Raw genomic sequence first — 18,837 nt, forward strand, 5'->3', positions numbered from 1 at the left:
TCCCATATATTGGGCATCATGTATCAGCTTTTGATAAGAAAAAAATGCAATCGGATTTTCTTTAGCACTTTATGTGACATTTATGATAATTTGTCACAACTGTAAATCTCATACATATTGATCACGTTTTTTGGTTTTATGATCATAAATACAACCCCGCATTTCATGTGTAAAACACTCGGTTTGGGGATCTCGGAACAATTATACAGAGAAGGTAAAAAGGCGCCAAAGCTTTACTGTCTGTCATTCAAACAAAGACCACACGGTGGCAGTATTGTTTTGGAAATGATCTGGATTCTGGAGACCTGGATTTTTCACAATGATCTGAATCAAAGGTTTCACCTCCAGATATTTGTGTTTAAATTCGTTTTGCGGATTCCCTTTAATATAATTAGTGAATTAAGTTTAAAATCAACAGAACTCTAGCATCACTTCTTAAATCGCACAAATATGTGTACTGATGTGGGGGCTGAAACTGCCAAAGATGCCACATTTCCCACACAATCTATACAGGGAAAACGCAGCAGCACCAAAATAAAGGCAGCAAAACACACACACGTGTGTAACTCACATTAACATGAAACACTTGGGGTCTTACTTACTTTGTGAACAATGTTTCTAAATCAATCTGTTCTATTAATTCAATGATCCTTTGTTTTTTTTATTTCAGTCACACTTTATCTCAAAGATTATCCCGGAGACCAGAACGTAACCCCGGGATCAAGGCACCAGAACGGACAAAGCGTTTCAATAAAGAGAATTTATTCTGGCCGTATCCAGCCCAGCACAAACTCACAAACCACTTACACTGCCCAAAACAGGGAATACAGGGGGATTCTAGGTGCCAGGCGCCACTTCCAAGGCTCCCCAGGGTTTGCTCCCACTCCTGTGGGGTTTGAGACTGCAGAGCTTTCAAACCTGTTTGCTTTCTGAGACTCTGTCCCGCAGCGCGGAACCGTTTTCACATCTCCCGCTGGATGAAGCTCCCAGCGACGTGTGAAGGTGTCTCTGGCGCAGCCTTGGGGCGCACCGCTTAGTTCCCTGCACGCTGGGATCACACTGACCCTGAGCGCTGCTGGGTTCCCCTTACATACAGTCCCCGCTGCTATAGGAAATCGCTGTAGATGGAGCCGCGACCATCATGTGTGGATACTGCATGGGAGACAACACGTGAGGTCACATCTGCATTGGCCAATCGTGGCTGGGCGCGGGGTGGGTGAAAGTTAAAGGGCTTTTGGAGAAATATGAACGTCCCTGTGGGAGCAGCGCCTGTCAGTGGGAGCAGCGCCTGTCAGTGGGAGCATCGCCTGTCAGTGGGAGCGGCGCCTGTATCATGAGCATCAGCGATATCTCGGGATACAGCGCAATGCTGCACTTTTAGGGTGTTTGATCGTCAGCCCGATCTCTTCCCCAGCCACTCTCCCTTTGTTCCTGCCCCTCTCCTCCCCCTCCACTCCAAGCAATAGCAGTTCTCCGGACATGTGGGCTGCTCAGTGGGATTCTCAGCCCAATGTACAGAGACCTTGGCTATGCTTTATATATGCACACACAGTGTATACTTTGGTACAGTTTACAACACGAGAGTAAAGAATTACAGTTACAGGGTATGGAAGGGGTTGCATGGCACATTAAACTGGGGCAGCTCTAGGGTCTGGTGACCAGATGAGCCCCAGGAAAGGACAGGTAGGTGGGAGGGACGGAGTCCAGAATAATACAGGTTAAGCCTGGTCCCAGGGGTGTGTACTGAGGTCTGGGGAACTGTGATTGTTTCCACACACATCAGGCACTCTGATGGGTCACCACCCTATCTCCATGATTTGCTATGGACACAGGAATCTAGAAACGGGGTGGCAGATATCAATTCCACAGATCATTTCTGGACTGGCATGGAGATGGACTAAATGGTATTCTGTGATGTCATGCCAGAGACACCCAAGACAAGGCTGTGTGCTTTTCTGAAGCAGAAGATTTAAACTTGCCTGCTTGCAACTTGTTTTCAGCACTGCCGGAATTCCTGATCCTCTACAAGAGTGGAAGCTGCTCCGGGTAAGCCATTTCTGTGGCACTGGGCACCTAGGACTGCTAGGATTCCCCCTGTATTCCCTGGTTGGTGCGAGTATAGCTCTGTTAGGAGATTCTGTGCTGTGTCTGATGGCTACTGCTGAAATAAACACCTCTTTATTTGATCGCTGTGTCCTGTCTGGCACGTGATCCAGTGAAAGAGTCCTGGTCTGCTGTGGCAACTATTGTTAGTAAGCAATATGTAACGAGAACTATGCTCCCCTCCTTACTATCCGGCGTGACCTGTTTCATATATTGTTCTCATTCTTGCTCGCCCAATGATCAAAACACATTGTTCCCTCCCTCAGTGCCTTGTTTTGATTGTCCACTTCTCAAGTGTTTCAAGATTTACCTAATTCTTGTTGTAATAGTTTGTGGGTTGCTCCCTTCCCCAGTGTTCCCACTCTGTATTATTTCCCGCTTCTACTGCCATGGCATTCCTAATGCTTGGTTTCAAGTACTAAGCAATGTAGTGTCCCTCAATTATTCCTAATCTATTGTAGTGAGGAGATTGGCCCCTTCCCCTTTGTTTCCTAATCAGATTGTTCCCTTTCAAAGTGTTCATAATCCATTGTTCCCCAGTGATTTCCTAACTCATTGTTTCCATCCACAATGCTTCCAAAATCTGATTGTCCCCTTCCCAGTGCTCTCAAAATTTACAACTCCTCTCGCAAATACTAACGCATGACTGTCCTTATTAAAATGATTCTCCCATGCCGCTCTCACCCCCAACCCACCCCTCCCCTACCCACCTTCCCCTCCTTCTCCAATTCCGCACACACATCGGAAGACAAGGCTAAGGCCTAGCTGTCCAGAAATCTCATCTACCAGGCCTCCCCGGTGTAAGTCATTTCGGATGAAACCATAGAGTCTAAAGGGTCTCCACCCAGCCCGCCTTCACTGGAGACCGTTTTCGGACCAGCCCCCAAGGGTCTTAAACCCCACTAACCGGTCCTTTACTAAAGACCGGTTCAACACCTTTTAGACCCCATTAGGGTCGACTTTCCTTTCTTTTTCTAGCCGCTGTTACTGTCCCAGCGGCCCCTTACCCAACCCTCCCCCTCTGCCCATTTTGGCTGTTTCTCTCCAGCACTAGTCCAAGGACAACACACGCGGTACCCTCTGGGAGGTCATTATGTCTCACCAAAAAGCACTAAAAATTGTCTCCCTAAATGTGAAGGGCCTACACAACAATAGAAAGTGACGCCTGGCCCTCCAGGAGATAAAGAATACAGTGGGAGATGTTGTTTTCCTCCAGGAGACGCACTTCACGTCTCAAGAACCGCCTAAAATATTTCAACACGCGTTCCCATTGAGCTATTTCTCATCATTCAGCAGCAAACGCAGAGGGGTTGCCATTCTGATCCGTCAGGGCACCCCATTTAATTTAACAAAAATTCAGGCAGATCCAGAGGGGAGATTTATTGTGGTCTACGGCTCACTTTCAGGCACGACAATCGCCCTTTTTAACCTATATGCCCCGAACGAGAACCAGACAGAATTTCTGAAGAAGGTTCTGGAAGAAATTGACCTACAGTACCTATCCTCGCTACTTATTGCAGGTGATCTTAATATGGCTCTCAACCCAAAAGAAGACAAATCGAGCCACCCAGGACAACAACACTCCACTCAGTCACAAAGACTGGGGAAAAAATTCAAGGACATTGTTGGGTACTTTTCTCTGGTGGACATTTGGAGAACACAACATCAGGGGCAAAGGGATTATACCTTTTACTCGGCTCCTCACCAGTCTTATTCCCGTATTGACTACTTTCTTGCTACCAAGAACATCCTAGAGGCCACCACAGACTCAGACATCGGCCCAATTACGTGGTCAGATTATGCCCCTATCACCATGACCCTAGCCATTCCATTTGGGAAAATTATCTCATATAGCTGGAAACTAAACGATTCCCTACTGAACCACTCCGGGACAGTGCTGGAACTCAAAAAATCCCTCAGGGAATACTTTAGAATAAACAAAGGCTCTGTATCTTCACCAGCAAGCCTGTGGGAAGCCCATAAGGCGACAATCCGAGGAAATCTTATCTCGATTGCCTCCCACCGGAAAAAAACTAAACTCAAATTAACTAAAGAGCTTACAGACAAAATAATCAATTTAGAGCAGCAGCATAAAAATAACCCCTCCCGGAGAATTTACAAACAATTGACAACTGCTCGAAACGATTTAAGAATAACCCAATTGGAAAATGTAGAAAAAGCTCTTAGATGGACGGGTCAGAGGTACTATGATAAAGGGAACAAGGCCGATAGACTTCTCGCTAATAAGTTACGAGGAATACAGAAAAAGTCACAAATAACGGCGATCAGGAATAACTCTGGTGAACTCCAATACAACGAGAGAAAAAAATAGCAGAGGAATTCTCCAAATTCTACACCAAATGATATAACTTAAGGACCCACTCTGCTAATTCTAGTATAACGAACTCGGCATTAGCCGCTGATTACCTATCCGATTGCAATCTTCCATCACTAACAGAGGAAGAAAATACTTATCTAAATGCAAAAATTACGCTGGACGAATTAGAAGTGGCCGTTAGGGCCTCAAAGATCTCCAAGGCGCCGGGCCCTGATGGTTTCACAAATACATACTACAAGAAATTTTTCCCCATCTTGTCCAAACACCTATTGAGCTTGTTCAACTCATTCTTAGAAGGGAGTCCTATCCCATTCACAATGTCGTCCGCAAATCTGGCGATAATACTTAAAGAAGGGAAGGACCCCACCCAATGTGGCAGTTACAGACCAATCTCATTGTTGAACAACGACCTTAAACTATATAGTAAAATTTTGGCGAACAGACTTAACCCTATCCTCCCGAGACTAATACACAAGGACCAGGTCGGGTTTGTCCTGGGCCGACAGGCCTCAGACAATACACGTAAAATAATTAACTTAGTAGACCATGCCCACCTTTCAGGCTCAAAGGCGATGCTATTAAGCCTAGACGCAGAGAAGGCATTTGACAGGATTGACTGGCTATTTCTAGACCAAACACTGATAAAATTTGGTTTCGGAGACTCGTTCTTAAAGGGTGTTCAAGCACTTTATCAGAACCCTTCTGCCTCAGTACGACTCTCGGGCGGAGGCCTTGAACGATTCCAAATCAAAAATGGTACCCGACAAGGATGCCCCCTATCCCCCCTCCTCTTCGCCCTCACGATTGAACCACTGGCGTCTAAAATAAGACAAACCCGAACATCCAGGGAATCCCTATCGATAAAGCGCAATACAAAATTTCCCTATTCGCTGATGACATCATTCTTACTTTGACTAAACCCCTAACTTCCCTCCCTAACTTTCAGAAGAAACTGACGGAGTTTGGTAAAGTATCAGGATACAAAATAAACAGCGACAAATCAGAGGCTCTAAATCTTAGTCTCCCAGATCCCGAAGTCAAACTCCTCAAAACTAACTTTAACTACAGATGGTGCCCTTCATACATTAAATATCTGGGAATTAATGTGTCAAGGCACTACCGGGATTTATACTGGGATAACTACCCGAAGTTATGGGACAAGATCAAAAAGGATCTAGATCAGTGGGAAGGTTACCAGATATCGTGGTTCGGTAGAATGATATCTACTAAGATGAATATACTCCCAAGAATGTTATACCTTTTCCAAACACTCCCGACCCACGTTCCGGGCGCTGATCTAAAACATATTCAGAACAGATTGTTCCACTTCATTTGGCAGGGCAAGAGATCCAGAGTCGCCAGATCGGTCCTGCTGGCAGCAAGATCTAGGGGAGGACTGGGAGTATCAGACCTACACAGATATTACTTAGCTGCACAGCTCAAGCAGGTAGTAATGTGGAACTCGGACCCGACCCGTTGTAGTTGGGTAGAGATAGAGACTCGATGTGCCAAAATGCCTTCTCTGCAAGCCTGCCTCTGGAGCCTGGACAGAGGAGAGGGGCATACACACAATCTTAAACTACAGGCCTCACGTTTCACGTGGGACTTCTGGATAAGATGTAAATACAAATATGGCCTTACCACCAAAAGTTCCCAATTGACCCCCATCTTTAACAATCCGAAGTTCCCCCCCGGGATGTGGATCTAAACTGTTCGATCAATTCAACACATGGGGTATAGAGGCGATTGCGGACCTACTGAGCCTAGGGAGGCTTCTGAGCTACCAAGAATTGAGGACCAAATATAAAATTAGAGAATTGGACACATTTAAATACCTCCAAATCAGAAACTTTATTAGAACAACATGCCCTCTCCCAGAATACCCCACTCTCACAACGTTTGAACAACTTTGCGAGACAAAGACCCACCAGAAAGGTCTAATCTCTGACATATATGGTGCTCTAGAGCGCTCCTCGACCCCCAAAGAGCATGATTATATGCTCAAATGGGCAGCAGACCTGAATATAAATATAGACAGAGAGACTTGGGAAGAAATCTGGCAGGCAGCCTCAGAGACCTCCCTATGCACTACAATAAAGGAAAACATTTATAAAATTATGTTTGGCTGGTATCTTACCCCAGCACGATTAAACCAGATCTACCCTCTGGCATCAGACCTATGTTGGAGAGGCTGTGGTCATAGAGGGGACATGGCCCACATCTGGTGGACCTGTCCAGAAATTGTGAAGTACTGGGCTAAGGTCCAAATTTTGATAAAAGTGGTCACTGACCTGGAATTACCTATCGAACCACTGACCTACCTGTTGGCCGCACCAATGACTGACATAGTCCGGCCAACCAGTAAATTAATATCCTTCATTCTTACCGCGGCAAGATGCTGTATTGCGGCCTCCTGGAGGAAAACAACCACGCCGGCACTGGGAACGTTCAAAAAAAGAGTCGGCGAGGTGATGATCATGGAAAGGCTTACCGCTATCGTGAGACAAAAACTCCCCGCCTACGAGGACATCTGGGAACCGTGGATTTCCTGCAAAAGGTTCAGACAACCAGCTCAAACGTGACAGAGGTCTACCCCCTCCCCAGAAGTGAACTAAAACTACCTGCGAGACCACATCCCCAACAGCCAGATGGGACTCCCAACCCCCTCCGACCCCTCCCCCCTCTCTCCCCCCCCCCTCACCCTTCCAGTCCCCCCCCCTGCCTTCCCTCTCTGAAGGCACTCCCCCCTCTTTACTGACAACTGAGGTTGTCAATCTGTTTCCCCCCCAAAAAATTGTCGATTTAAAAATGTTAGGCTATATCGCTTATTGTACCTGCATACATATCTAAATGCCTAATAAAATTATTTGAAAAAAAAAAAATGATTCTCCCATTAACTGTACCTGTTAAACCCTACATAGATTGCTCCATTATTAACTGACACCTCCATTAATTATCCCCACTAAAATTACCACTAACCCTTGATGAACTACCACTGTTCGACCCAACCTCACAAACCATAATCAGTCCATCACCAACTATCCTCTCCTCCGCCTCATCCTATCACAGCCTCACATAATAAAGGGGAAGCTCGGCTCGCTGCCCCAAAACTGTGTGTAATGGCTGCCTCTGTGAGACTCATTTGGCCTGTTTATAATGTATTGAGTGGTAACTTCTTCCAGAAAAGAGCTAATCACTGTGTGATCCCGGGGGATGTGTGTAAAGGTTCTGGTCTCCTGTGACAGGTTTTTTATCTGGTGGATAGTAATGGACATCACTTGGCCCAGTTCTGAATCTCTTGCGGGACTTTCATTTCTGAGTAGTTCGTGATATCAAGACCGCAGGACCGATAGTTCCACACATAATGAGCATAGTCCAGTGCACCTCTCACCGGAGTTATATTGTGCCCAGTTTAGGGCTCTGGACAAAGGATGCGGGGCACCTACATGGAGTTCAACTCCTGGCTAGACCTTCACAGCCCACGGTGAGTAGCCAGATGCAGAGTCACCTCGCTCCTAGACAGGATGGACATTGTCATCCGTGAACAGTTTTTGCCCAAATGTGTACCGGAGGTGCGGGAGTGGGTCATAGAGCATAAGCCGAGAATGCACCAGACGACCGCCATGATGGCAGATGATTTTGTGACCATGCGGCCACAGTTGGAGAAGTGGGTCCTGACCCCCGATCCAGTGCCAGCGACAACACCACCTAACGTAGCTGACCCTCCCAAGGCCACTAAGCTGGGATGGAACAAGTGGAGTGCCGGAGGTGCTGCAGCTAAAGCCTGTACAGTTTGCCCATGAGCGCCGGTTCTACCAGTGCAATTGGCTAGGCCATCTGCGGGTGGACTGCCCCAACCCACCCTGCTCCAGTAACCCCAATATGGGGCAATGCTCACAAGCAGCGAGACCAATCCACTACGTGAGATTGGCCCCAAAAGCATAGCAAGTGGAGGCCGTGCAGAGTGTGCAGCAGCAGACCTAGCAGCAGCAGTCAACGATGCAGAAGTGGATCTGGAGGGACATGGAATCGCAGCCATCGGGCTGGAATCCAATGATGTCCGCCAACAATATTTGTGCCCGGTTACCATAGGCCATCTCCGGGTGGCCGGCCTGATGGACACCGGTGTTACGGTAATCTGGTGCAACCTGATATGGTCAGCCCAGAGAAACTTCTCCAAGGCACGGGGATGCCGGTGAGAATGCTGGACAGAGCCCCCAAGTTATTGCAAGTTGTCCGGGTGTTACTTGATCAGGGCACTAGTAGAGGAGTCTGGGATGTCACAGTGTAACCCGGCTTGGACACCAACATCCTGCTGGGCAATGACTTCGGGCACTTTATTTGCTCCTACTCTGAGGAGAATGCACCAGTGGCTGCGGTCACCCGAGCAAAGGTCAGGCAGTTGCCCAGGTGGAAGTGCCTTTGGCATTGCCGCACACCACCCCAATTATCTCTCCCCAGCTTTTGGAGCCAAAGAGAGCTGAAGTCCCGGTGGACACCAAGCATGTAAGCCAGAACAAGCCAGACATTTGTCCCGAACCCTGTCCCAACATTTCCTCTGACTGTTTGACAGGGCCAACCTACCAGAACTGAGCTAGGAGTTCATGGACATTGTGTGATCGGACCCCAAACAGGAGGATATGATACTTGGGAGACCGAGTCTGACTCCAAGGGTGTGTCCCATCGGTTCCATTGGCACCACAGTTTCTCATAACAGGAATCCAAGAGTGCTCTGATCAGATCAGGGACATTAAGGCGACAGATAGTTGTTACTCATGAGTATAGGGCACAGTTGATGCAGATATCCCATGTGATCCTGCTGGTAGGGGCATCAGATAGTCACTCATACTAGAGCCCGGCTACTACAGACTTTCTACTCACCGGCGTCATGACAGGAGGTATTGGTGTTCTGCCATAACTGTAATCCCTGCCACCTAGTGGGCAAGTCGAGTGACCACACAAAGGCTCCCCTGAGACCGCTACCGGTGATCGGTGATCGGTGAGTCCTTCCAGCGTCTAGCTGTAAATATAGTGGATCCGCACATGATCCCAGTTGCTCTGTCCTTGATTGAAGCACGTCAATTGGCAGAGTCTTTGATTGAGATATTCACTAGGGTAGGTTTCCCAAGTGAGATCCTGGCTGATCCGGGGGCACAGTGCATGTCCGAACTGCTCCAATGTCTCTTGGCAATGTGCGATCAAATCTCTCTGTACAACCCCCTACCATCCCCAAACGAATGGATTATGTGAGCGGTTCAATGGGACCTTAATGTCAATGTTGCAAGCATTTGTGGAAGCTGAAAGGGTGAGACTGACAAGCTCACTTACATCACCTGCTATTCGCGTATCTTGAGGTGCCAAAGGAGTTTACCATCCGTTCCCCCTTCAAACTCCTCTATGGGTGCCATGTCCGTGGACCACTCAATCTGTTTCATAAGGGCTGGGAGGGGGAGATACTTATGCTTTGGTGCTACATTACGTGGTGGGGCTCAGGGACCAGATAGAGGAACACATGGGGTTGGCACAGGCTAAACTTGAGGCAGCTCAGATCAGGCAATAGCGCTGGTATGATAGGAGTTTCCGTAGTAGAGAATTAATCCCAGGGCAGCAGGTGCTTGTTCTGAAGCCCACTTGGCAGAACAAGCTACTTGCCGCCTGGGCGGGCCCGTACACGGTTCACCGGCGGGTGCATGAGTGTAATTATGTGGTAAACCAGGATCCAGAGGCAGGTAGGCACATAACATACCATATCAATATGCTAAAGGAGTATCACAAGAGCGGGTCGGAGGTGTTTGCTATTTGTAGCCCGCTTCTGGGTGATCCGGCAAGCCAGGCTCTGCCTGATCTCCTGGGAGAAACCCGGCAGGGAGGCTTAGTGGAGCAGGTGGAGATGGGTCCCCAACTCGCGGTTCCCAAGCTGGTGCGAGAGATGCTAGAGCAGTACCAGGTAATGTTTACAGATAATCAGGGCATTACCCATCTAACCGATCACCCGGTCAACACCGGGGATCATTGGCCACTCCTCAAGAAGTGTAATGGATCTCTGCGGAGGTTAAGTGGAGCATTAAGGGGGAGGTTGAGGAGATGATGGCATTAGGGGTAATTTCTCGTGCTCAGTGTCCTTGGGCTTCCCCGGTATTCGTGGTGCCAAGGAGGGTGGGACCACTTGGTTCTGTGTAAAATAACGTCAGCTTAATACTCAGACCGTGGCAAATGCCTATCCTTTGTCCCACATGGATGAGCTCTTAGATGAGCTCATCGGGGCCAGGTATCTGGCCACCATGAATCTGTACAGATTCCATTGACCCAGCAGGCGTAGGAAAGGTCGGCTTTCAACATCCTTGGCTTGTAAGAATTTTTGGTCATGTCATTTGCGATGAAGAAAACGCCGGCCATGTTCTAGCGCCTTGTCAACCGGTTGCTGGAAGGGATTAAGGGCTATGTTAGGGCTTATCTGGACGACTTAACCATTTGTATTAATGACTGGGACACTCATCTGGTTAATGTAGCAGCAGTCCTAGATAGGATCAGGGAGGCTGGCCTGACACTAAAGCCATCCAAGTGCCAAGTCGGCATGGTGGGGTTATTGTACCGCAGCTACCGGGTAGGCCGGGGACATCTCAAGCCTGAGCCCACGAAAGTTGTGTCAATAGTGGACTGGCCAGTCCCCCACACTATAAAGCAGGTAATCACTTTTATAAGTACCACCTGCTACTATAGAGTGTTTTTGCCCCAGTATAGTGCCCTGGCTCAAGCCATGACTGATTTAACAAAGAAGATGCTGTTGGTGCTAGTTGCCTGGTCTCCTGAGTGTGGGCAGCGTTACAGGCTTTCAAAGATGCTCTAGCCAGTGCTCTGATCCTGGTGGTCCTCGATAACATCAAGCGATTCTTGGTGCAAAGGACGCGTAGGGTGGATTATTCTCTGGCAGAGACATTTTGGCTTCCTTCCCTGTTAGCCCTTCCACCTCCCTCCGTGGCCTTGGCTGTCTGAGCCCTTAGCACTTGCGTGCGTCCCTCCCCTGTTCCGGCTCACAGCGGTGACGTCATTGACTATCGCGAGACCTCTGGTCTGCGTGACTGTCCCAGTGAGTCCTTCGGCGGCACTGAGTTTGGGCGGCTTTCTACCCAAGAGCTGACCCGCGTTTGAGGACAGTTGTGGCGGCTGGTGGCGTGGAGCCACAGGAGTTGTGCTTCCCAGCGGTGCAGAGTCTCTAGGCGGTCCAGCTGTATCATCCTCCCTCCAGGCCCCGGAGTGTTAAGTGTGATTGAGCTACAGGCGTATACATATCAGGAAACAAAAGAAAACAGCGCACAACGCCAAATAGTGAAGCAAATTCAACAATATATTATAGAATTAAAAAGGGGGTAATATATCTGCGTACATGAAAAAAGTTGGTAAAAGGCATGTAGTGTGTATCACACTGTTTACCACTCGGCAGCTGTTAGCTGTAGATTCAGGTGCTTGCTTCCCTCTGCTGCTGCAGCTCAGTTGATTCTGGGGCAGGACGTCAGTCTTTTCACTCCCAAGGGGATTTCCCTTCATGCAGCCAGGTTGAGCTGAGCCACCCCTGCGAAAAAATGCTGAGCCACCCCTGCGTTTACAGCTGCAGACGCCATTATCCCCAACACGGTTATGTGGCACTTATTATTTAATGTATAATTATCTCACTGTGGGAGTTGTGGTTTAATTTTTTATACATTTTTTATCACTAAATTGATGGTATAGTCACTGCACTGTATATATTTATACATTTAAACTTTATAGGTAGTTAGGTAGTAGCGCACAGTTTTGTTTTTTTGTGTATACATATCAGCATTGCTGTAAGTAGGGTCTCAATTTTAGCCCCACTGGATGCCATCACTTCATTAGTGGTTTCTGCCCAACTAGCACGTTTGTTGTTTTATATTTACTTTTTAATCATTGTATTAAACTGCTGTCTTTTTTTGCATACTATATCAGTGATTTGTTGTTTGTATTTAGTTGCACTATGATCTTTTTTTTTTTCTTTTTTTCTCGTTCATGTTGTCGTCTTACATGTCTGTTTGTCTGAGATTACATTGAGGACACTTCCATGGAACTCATCCCAGCCTTTTGAATCGGACTATATTTGGTCAGATTTTTATTTCCTTTAGGCGCCGGTTTATCTGTTTTTACTGTGTTTTCTGGTTTGTGTCACCTATTTTTCCTGGCTGCCTTCACCTCAATATTTAGGGGTGTATGTATATTTATTAGTTGTCTAATTGTCACTAATTTTTTATTTTCATTGCATTAGCGCTGTTCCCACTGCCCTTCCCCTTAGGCTTTCAAAGATGCTCGAGCCAGTGCTCTGATCCTGGTTGTCCTCGATAACATCAAGCGATTTTTGGTGCAAACCAATGCTTCAACTTATGGCATCAGTGCTGTGCTAAGCCAGGTAGGTGAGGATTGCAGCGAGGATACGTTCACCTACCTAAGCTGCAAGCTGTTGCCTTGGGAGTTCACCTATGCCACAATCGAGAAAGAGGGTCTCAACAATGTGTGGGTTCTCAAGAAGTTATAGGTCATGTTTACGGGAAGCCTTTCACTGTGATCACTGATCGCAACCCCCTTAGCTTGTTGCAGCGGGTGTAAGGTGAAAATGGGAAGTTGGTGTGACCTCCAGGAGTTTAATTTTACCATTCAACACAAAAAAGTGCAATGAGCACAGCAACGCCAATAGTCATTCCCAGCATGATTATCCCAGCCCCGATAAACGGACTTCCAGGGTCTTCAGCCTTGGAGAGACACCTGATGGGGTAGCTTTCCCAGAGCCTTCATCTTAAAGGGGGATATTTGATGGTATGGGGAAGCCTACCTCACATAATAAAGATGAAGCCCGGCTGGATACCCCAAAACTTTGTGTAATAGCAACCTCGGTGAGGCTCGTTTGGCCTGTGTATAATGTATTTTGTGTAACCTCTTCCAGAAAAGAGCTAATCACTGTGTAATCTCTAGAAGGGGGAAAACAGTAGGAATTGGGAACAGGGATTGTATCGGTAAAAAAAAGGCACTTTTGTGCCCTGTAGTAGTACAGTATGTTCCCCATACATTTAGTAAGGCAGCCAGCACTGCCTTTTGTTTTGCTAGCATTTCGGAGAAAAGCTGCTTTGTGACAGAAGGTGGGGTCGGTGTGAGTATGAGGACAATGGTGAGCAGGGAAGGGATGGTAATCAGGTCCGGGGAAATGGTTCTCGTTGGTGCAAATACTTTTTTCACCTGAGAGGCTGAGGTGCCTACCCAGCGGGATGTATGGGGCTGGCTAGTTCAACCGTTGCCGGGTCTGAGTCCCATAGGCACAATTTCCATTGGCTATTTCAAATTTCCCACTCGCTAGACCCTCCCTACTCGAGGGGCGGTCAAGAGTGACTAAGCCGGCCCCCTCCTCTGATTTGTACAGCCGGACAAGACAACGTCCTCCGATTGGCTGGTTGCCCCTGCTCCATGAAAAGTATAGGAGCCCGAGAGCTATGTAAGGGGAGAAGCCGATCAGAGTACCAGACACGTTTTGAAGCTGATCGGACAGGCAACTGGCGGGATTTTAAATAGTGCTATTGGGACAATAGCACTGAGAAGGAGCTGTACAGGGCAAATCTACTGAAGCAGTCCCCTGCACCTAGTTGAGGCTAGATTCTTCTCCCTCAGACCCCAGTTGGCGAAGTGTGTTAAAAAATCTGGTCTCCCGTGACAGGCTTCTTCCCCAAGCTGCGTGGGAAAGATATGGAAGCCTATCAAGCAATGGTTTGGGAGGATGCTGGTGACTACCAGGTGGTAAAAGCACTGCTCTGGCCTCAGTATGAGATCACGCCCGAGACTTACTGGACCCAGTTTCATGCCATGCACAAGGGGTCCAAGGATTTGCACACTGACTCTGTGGCCCGGTCAGCCCATCATGCAAAGAGGTGAGTAACTGTGTGTTCAGTGAGTACCTTCAATGTATTCCTTAACCTAATCGTGAAGGAGCAATTTGTACTCAAACGTTTCCCGGAGGTGAGTGAATGCATTATGGATGGCAAACCATCAATGGCTCAGCAAACTGCAAAGATTACGGATGAGTTCATGGCGGCTCGACTCCTATTCTGGCAACAACCCCAACCGAGTGTTCCAGTTCCTGGCCACCAACCTCCTCGGCACACATAAACCCCAAGGTCCGATGCATCTTTGTGGAGCTGCCCAGTGCCCCCTAGTTCCAGAACCCGACCACCAAGTTTACCCATAAGTGGCAATGCTTTGGTTTCAACAGGGCGTGCCACCCGAGGGTGGATTGCCCCACTGCACTTTGAACCGATCCACCTGCGATGGGAACCACAACCCAGCTCCTCATATAAACGCCAGGGTAAGTCACATTCCCATGCTCGAGCAATAGCAGGTGACCAACCATATCACCCAGGCAACCCAGGTCCCAGTCTCCGAGGCTGCCGAGATTGCTGCCTGTGCTGCAACACAAAGAGGAGCCACCATTGGGCTAGAGCAGATCATTGTGCGGTTGAAATATTTGTGCCCTTATACCATCAGCACTATGATGGTGGCCAGCCAGTTGGACCCTGGCACGGTCATAACTCTTGTCAAACCTGATATGTTTGGGCCAGAGCATCTGCCACCTGTCCGATGGTGCCCCTAAGTCCCTGCAGGTGGCCCGTGTTTTCATCGATTAGGGCATGGCCCAGAGCATCCGTAATGGCAGAGACCTCCCAGGCCATAACACCAACATGTTGTTGGGAACTGATTAGGGCAATTTTATGTGCCACTAATAGGGGTAGAGTGTGTCCGTCGAGTGTGCCCTATTGTGGGAGCGAAACATGTTAGTGTGTTTCTCTGGTTGCCAATAACTATGTTTTTACCACACCCTCTTCATCTGTTCCTGCTCGTGGTGCAACGCTATCCTTGGCTCTTTGCCAAATTTATTTCCCATTGTGGCTGTGACCTGCTGTCAGACTTGAGACCTTGCCACCTCTGACACTATGTTTGTTCAGGGTCCCAAGAGTGAAACCATCACTCCCCGGACATTGGAGTTCATCCCTTGGATGTCCTGGAGGAGACCAGTAAAGTAAGCTGGGTGTAACCTGACAAAACTGACAACCCTATCCCTGCCAGTATGACTAGGGCCAATGAGCCAGAGCACAGTCGGCAGTTCCGCAATACCTTGCTGTCAGATCAGAGCTTAGACGGCATGTGGCAGCACGCTGCCCAACCGGTCATTGAGTCCAGATCCGATTGGCTTGTGAGTGCCACCAGCTCCCATACAGGGAACAGAGCCCTGGGACTCCGGACTGACCATGGACGGGGGTATTAAAACATTTAATACGTAATGTGTTGGGGCTCAGAATAAACTGGTGCACGCTTTGTAGAGAGTATTTTCATTGCTGCTACATTTAGCTACAACTGATTGTGTGTTAAGTGCACATTTTTTTTTTCTATAATGAACAGGGACCTGAGACTCTGGTAAATAATTACATATTTTGCCTAAATTATCCAGTGATGTACGCACATAGATGGGATTGCAATTGAGTAATGGGTTAATATAAACATATTGAAAGTACCTTGTGCAGGAGAAAGGTGAGTTGGCTAGAATAGCCGTGTGTATTAACCCTGGTTGCATATCACATGCTCACTTGTGTGCGGTCCGTGACAGAGAGTATATGGGCCACATGCTCACAGATGGACCGTACATGACATTGCTGTTCCTCAGATTTAAAAAAAAAAAGAAAAAAAAATGACACAAGGGACAGGTTCTGTAATTTTTAGTTTATAGCACAGAGTATATTAGTGGTACAAAAATAAATTCTGATTATTGTTCTTGCTCATAAAGGAATTAATTTGATAAATTGTACCTCCAAAAAACTTGTGCTGTTTATTTCGAAGACCAGATGCTGTAATTATGTGTTCTGCCTTTTGGTTATTGAATTTTTCTATACCATTATGCTATTTTATTTTCTAACATGTCAACATTAATTATATTATGACTTGATTTTGCATGTTCGAGGGCAATCTGTAAACAACGTTGGTTGAATAAAATTATTTTTTTAAATTGTTCTTGCATCAATGTTACTCACTTGTCTTTAATGATACATTATATACATTTTCAGTATAATAAACCTTCATGGCTTGCGAATTTGTGTCCGATATAAAAACAGGTTTTAGCCTTTACAAGCAAGTAATGAAGATACCGATTTCTAATCCAACAGCGCCACCGTGTGGTAAATTGTTTCAAGAATAGACTCCTAATACCAATACGTTGCGCCTTTTGTATAATCACAAACAGAAACAAACACTACTTTATAGTGTATTAGCCATGCTACACTACTTTGTTTTAATTTATTTAGGGATGAACTAGAAACAGTTTTTTTTTGTTTAGCTTTATAGTTATGGTTCCAGCAAACTAAATGCACTTTAATCAGTTCATCAATTTTATGGGATTTTTTCCTTAAAATCATTATGTCGGTAATTAAAGTTCACCCCCAAGTTATATATACAGTAGGTGCCTTTATGGTATTAAATATTGATTTGCTTTCTGCAGTGTCGTATCAAACGCAGTACTGTTTCTAATGACAGAACTGACACCTCCACATACATGGACTTAATTATACATTACTTTACAAATGAAGAGAACTATTATCATAAACAATTAAAGTGACTTAGAATGGAGATAGAAATATAATAAAAACATGTCCTGCAGGAAATGTGAAATACTATAACGCTTTTTTGATGCTGTGGGTGGCTCTGAAAAGAGCCTTTGTGTTGGGTATGTGGGGATCTCTGCTCCTGGTCTCGGGGGTGAAGCTCACTTGCTGCTCTTGGCCGGTTTGTGGCTCTCGGTTTTCTTGGGCAGTAGCACGGCCTGGATGTTGGGCAGGACACCCCCCTGAGCGATGGTGACCCCTCCGAGCAGCCTGTTCAGCTCCTCGTCGTTCCGCACAGCGAGCTGCAGGTGCCGGGGGATGATGCGGGACTTCTTATTGTCCCGGGCGGCGTTACCGGCCAACTCCAGGATCTCAGCGGTCAGATACTCCAGCACTGCGGCCAAATAGACCGGGGCTCCGGCCCCCACACGCTGAGCATAATTTCCCTTCCGAAGCAGCCTGTGCACACGGCCGACTGGGAACTGCAGCCCAGCCCGAGATGAGCGAGTCTTGGCCTTAGCGCGAGTTTTCCCGCCTTGTTTGCCTCTTCCAGACATCGTGTATCACTCAGACAGCAGCTCAGGTAACAGGAGAAGTGACAAACCCCGCCCCCTGTGCCCTTATTTATACACGCAGACAGCAGCTGAACTCCTCTGTGATTGGTCAGTTTTGAAAACAGCCAATCAGTTCCATAATCCTGTAACCACCAATCATCTAATTTGAAAGAAAACTGATGATGTCTTAAACGGTCACATGATAAAGTCAGCCAATAGACGAACAGAATGCTGGGGCTGCTAGTTTGCATAGGACTCCTATAAATAGAGCTGCTGGGGGTTTAGGTGACATTGTATCATCACAGCGCTGAACCTGTGAAACCAACTCAACTGTGGCAAGTAACACAGATCAAGAAGCTTCCTAAAAAGTGCGACAATACACTCAACAAGAGAACTTGGAGTAATGAGGCTCAAGCCTCGGTATCCAATATCACCACTGACAGATTTAATCTGTCAGTCAGAACAGAACGGTCAGTAGGTGACATTGTTTCTCTGCTGTTTGGAGAAGAAGCATCGCCCGACATGCCTGAACCAGCCAAGTCTGCGCCAGCGGCCAAGAAGGGCTCTAAGAAAGCCGTGACCAAGACCCAGAAGAAGGATGGGAAGAAGCGTAGGAAGAGCAGGAAGGAAAGTTACGCGATCTACGTGTACAAAGTGCTGAAGCAGGTTCACCCTGACACCGGCATCTCCTCCAAGGCCATGGGCATCATGAACTCCTTTGTGAATGATATCTTCGAGCGCATCGCAGGGGAATCGTCCCGTCTGGCTCATTACAACAAGCGCTCGACCATCACTTCCCGGGAGATCCAGACCGCTGTGCGCCTGCTGCTGCCGGGAGAGCTGGCCAAGCACGCCGTGTCCGAGGGCACCAAGGCGGTCACCAAGTACACCAGCGCCAAGTAACCCCGATCTCATCACTGACCCACAAACACAAAGGCTCTTCTAAGAGCCACCCACTTTATCACTATAAGAGATATGCTCATATGTCATCTGTGCTCGGGATAAAAGGGAAGTGTTCTATTATACATTGCAATTTCTCAGTTATTTGCTTTTGTAGCTATTATATATTATAAAGTATCTTATGTGATGTATTTTTAGCTCTTTCTGGCTTCCTACCCAGCCACGTGTTTGCTGCACTTGTGTTGTTTTGTTAGTAAGAGGCGGGAGAACCGCAGACAAAGTGACAATCGCCGAGAATCCCCTT

General features: G+C 47.3%; 2 protein-coding genes across 2 annotated transcripts; one reads left to right on the forward strand and one right to left on the reverse strand.

The window, feature by feature from the left end:
• Nucleotides 1–17,240: 17,240 nt before the first annotated feature.
• LOC142475304 (histone H2A type 1-like) lies at nt 17,241–17,636 on the reverse strand. The gene has a single exon (XM_075581230.1). It carries the CDS (start codon nt 17,634–17,636, stop codon nt 17,241–17,243), a length of 396 nt encoding a protein of 131 aa, XP_075437345.1.
• Nucleotides 17,637–18,155: 519 nt separating this feature from the next.
• LOC142475305 (histone H2B 1.1-like) lies at nt 18,156–18,536 on the forward strand. Its single transcript, XM_075581231.1, has one exon. The coding sequence runs from the start codon at nt 18,156–18,158 to the stop codon at nt 18,534–18,536; it is 381 nt and encodes a 126-aa protein (XP_075437346.1).
• Nucleotides 18,537–18,837: the final 301 nt, after the last annotated feature.

The sequence above is a fragment of the Ascaphus truei genome, unplaced genomic scaffold (genome assembly GCF_040206685.1).
Source record: "Ascaphus truei isolate aAscTru1 unplaced genomic scaffold, aAscTru1.hap1 HAP1_SCAFFOLD_1141, whole genome shotgun sequence".
In the NCBI taxonomy this organism is placed as follows: Eukaryota; Metazoa; Chordata; class Amphibia; order Anura; family Ascaphidae; genus Ascaphus; species Ascaphus truei.